Below are 2,719 nucleotides of genomic sequence, written 5' to 3'. Positions count from 1 at the left end.
TCACTTTGGCTAAGCCAAGTTTAAAATATACCAGTTATGTGGTTACCAAAAAGGGTAAAATTGTGTAGTATGCCAAGTTTCTTAAAGATAAAAATCCCTTCTTTAACTTTTTGTTTATGAAAAGGTATGCATGTCACAGGCACTTTATTGTGTTGGGTGTAAAAAAAAATCACTAAAATTCTAAAGAGAGCACCTTAAATGTGACATTTGTCAGCAACATAAAAGCCCAGAGTCCTTGCAGTACTGCACTGTTTTATTTTCCTGTTCTGATGATTATTGTTGAAGCACAACTTGAGTTTTACAAAGTGCACACACCAAACAAAAAGCAGAAAACATAAAGAACAGTTCACAATCCACCAGCAGGGATGTTAGTGACGTCTACAAACCAAATAAAAGAATGATGGGGAAAAAATGTAGATTTAAACACATTCACGTTGAATTTGACTCCTTAATCAGGTTTATAGAGCTTCTTATACACCTTTAAGAAGACAAACACTATGATAAATATTTATATCCTTGTTGTGTGACGTCGACATGCTTATGGAGCCGTTTGCTCTTTGTTTATAGAAGGTGCTGACAGATTCCTGATAATTAATCTACAGGGATCTGAGCTCACATCTTAGCAATGCCAACCTAATCTGGGCCATCGGATTAAAAAAAAATTACCTTTGCTCACCTGTGATTTTTAATCTTGGTGGTTAACGTGCTGCTGACTTTTTGGGACACAACAGAACAGAAACACTGTCTAACATGAGCTGGCTTTGCTAATATTGAAGCATGCATATAAAACTAGTTGGAAACTAGAAGCGGTGTGTTTGGTGCAGATTTCTACAAGCTCTGTGCCATCCCGGTGTATAAACATTTAAATATAAGCTCTAATTCGGCGGACATAAATAATCCTGGAAGAGCGCCACATTTGAATACAATGAGGAGAGCAGATTTAAGACAAAGGAGTTAGTTTTCTCTGCAGCATTTCTCACTGACAGATGGTTTATAGTGTTGAAGCAGATCTTTACTGAATCATTGTTCTTACATGTTTGTTACATCAATCAGCAGCACTGGAACTAACCAAGAAGCATTAAATGAAGGTAAACTTGCTCAGCTCTCATGCTGGTTTTTTTTTTCACCCCCACAATGTCTGCTGAAGCTACTTCACCTACGACTGAGAAAACCGTCAAAAGCAAAAAAGTCTGAAACTCCTGCCAGTGAAATCAGAACGTGGTTTGAAGAGACTAATTCGGAGCGTTCTGATTGGAGCTCAGGGGGCGAGCGGCCCCAGCCTCAGCTCCACGTGATGCGTGAGCCAAACGGCTTCGGCAGCGGCAGCGGCGTCGCCCGTCTCCTCGCTCGGCCGCACGGGGGCGGCCAGGTTGCGGAAGTCGTGTCGGATTTTGAAGGAGACGGCGACGTCGGAGTCGTCTTCCTTCTGGGGGATGACCTTGATGAAGAATCCGATCTTGTTGGATTTCCTGAAGGCGACAACGCTGAGGACGGCACAGAGACAGAGAGGTGAGTTCACGCTCGTAGGTTTTTTTTTGGAAGGTTCATACGGCGGTTACTCACTCTGGATCGTCCTGGAAGTCCTGAGGTTCAGCCAGTTCATCGTACTCGGCCGCAGCGTCTTTTCCTGCCAGGACCAGTTCTTTACTGGGCAAAATAACCTGAGCAAACAACAAAAAGTAGGAGGTGAAGAGATAAATACAAATGTTGCAAATAAGGTCTGTTTTGTATTTTTTAAAAGGAACACTAATTATTATAACTTCTACAGTTTATTACAGTCATCACTGACTGTATACACAGGTCTGCCACATCATTATGACCACTTTATTAGACAGCAGGGGGGAAACGGTGCTCTTTTCTTCATGTGTTTCATTTTTCTAGCTGTTAACATAGAGCTGATGTGTCTTGCCAAAACATTCAATTTTTGTCTCAACGGTCCAGAGGACGTTCTCCCTGAAGCTTTGCGGCTTGTCAACATGTAGTTTGGCAGATTCCAATCAGGCTTCTCTAGGATTAGTTTTCAACAATAGTGTCCTCCTTGGTCGTCTCCCATTAAAGGCTGGTTTATACTTCTTGTCGCACGTCTTTTACCTCCCGTTGAGTGACAAAAAGTTGCGCAACTTCCGTMTGCACTCTCGCTGCGATCCCCCGGTGACAGCTGTCCTATTCACTGCCCCCAGTCAGCACTCCGAGACGTGGAGGATGCGGCTCGGAGCGTGTGATTGGTCTGAACTTCGTGAGTGTGTTTATTCATGAAGCACCGCAGCGGGCCGGCGCTCCTCAGCTGTGGCGGCGCTGAGAGTTGGACCAAGCTGGACCAGAACAGGAGGACCCAAAGCAGCTCTTCCGTCTGCGTGTTATTTTGTTAAAAATTATTTATTTTTTGTCTGAAGCCAGTTTTAAAAAGAGCTTAGCTGGTTTGATCCAGGTCCCAATAAGGAGCGTGAGCACACAGCTGGTCTTTTTTCTGTCCACCTCATTAAAAAACAGCTCTACTTCACTCTTACTTAATACTGATTTTGAGTGGGGAAAAAAACACTATCCAGCCATCGTTTTTTAATTTTATATACCGTATTTTTCGGACTATAAGCCGTGACTTTTTTCCCTGAACTTTGAACCATGCGGCTTATAGACCGGTGCGGCTTATACATGAATTTTTTTCTTCAGCCACCAGGGGGCTCTTATGCTCCATTTGCTTCAACCACTCGCTTCAAAAAAA

General features: G+C 43.1%; 1 protein-coding gene across 2 annotated transcripts in view; it reads right to left on the bottom strand.

The window, feature by feature from the left end:
* Window positions 1-235: 235 nt before the first annotated feature.
* The window catches only part of dctn4 (dynactin 4), a 14,366-nt gene continuing 11,882 nt past the window's right edge, over window positions 236-2,719 (bottom strand). For both annotated transcript variants that reach the window (XM_014006141.1, XM_014006142.1), the window contains 2 exons: window positions 1,564-1,661; window positions 236-1,484 (listed from right to left, as the gene is read on the bottom strand). In XM_014006141.1, the coding sequence (XP_013861595.1) occupies window positions 1,259-1,484; window positions 1,564-1,661 (324 nt within the window). In that variant the 3' untranslated portion in view covers window positions 236-1,258. The remainder of the gene's footprint in view (window positions 1,485-1,563; window positions 1,662-2,719) is intronic.

This window comes from Austrofundulus limnaeus, unplaced genomic scaffold, assembly GCF_001266775.1.
Source record: "Austrofundulus limnaeus strain Quisiro unplaced genomic scaffold, Austrofundulus_limnaeus-1.0 Scaffold34, whole genome shotgun sequence".
NCBI classification, from domain to species: Eukaryota; Metazoa; Chordata; class Actinopteri; order Cyprinodontiformes; family Rivulidae; genus Austrofundulus; species Austrofundulus limnaeus.
This window is presented reverse-complemented; position numbering and strand designations above follow the sequence as displayed.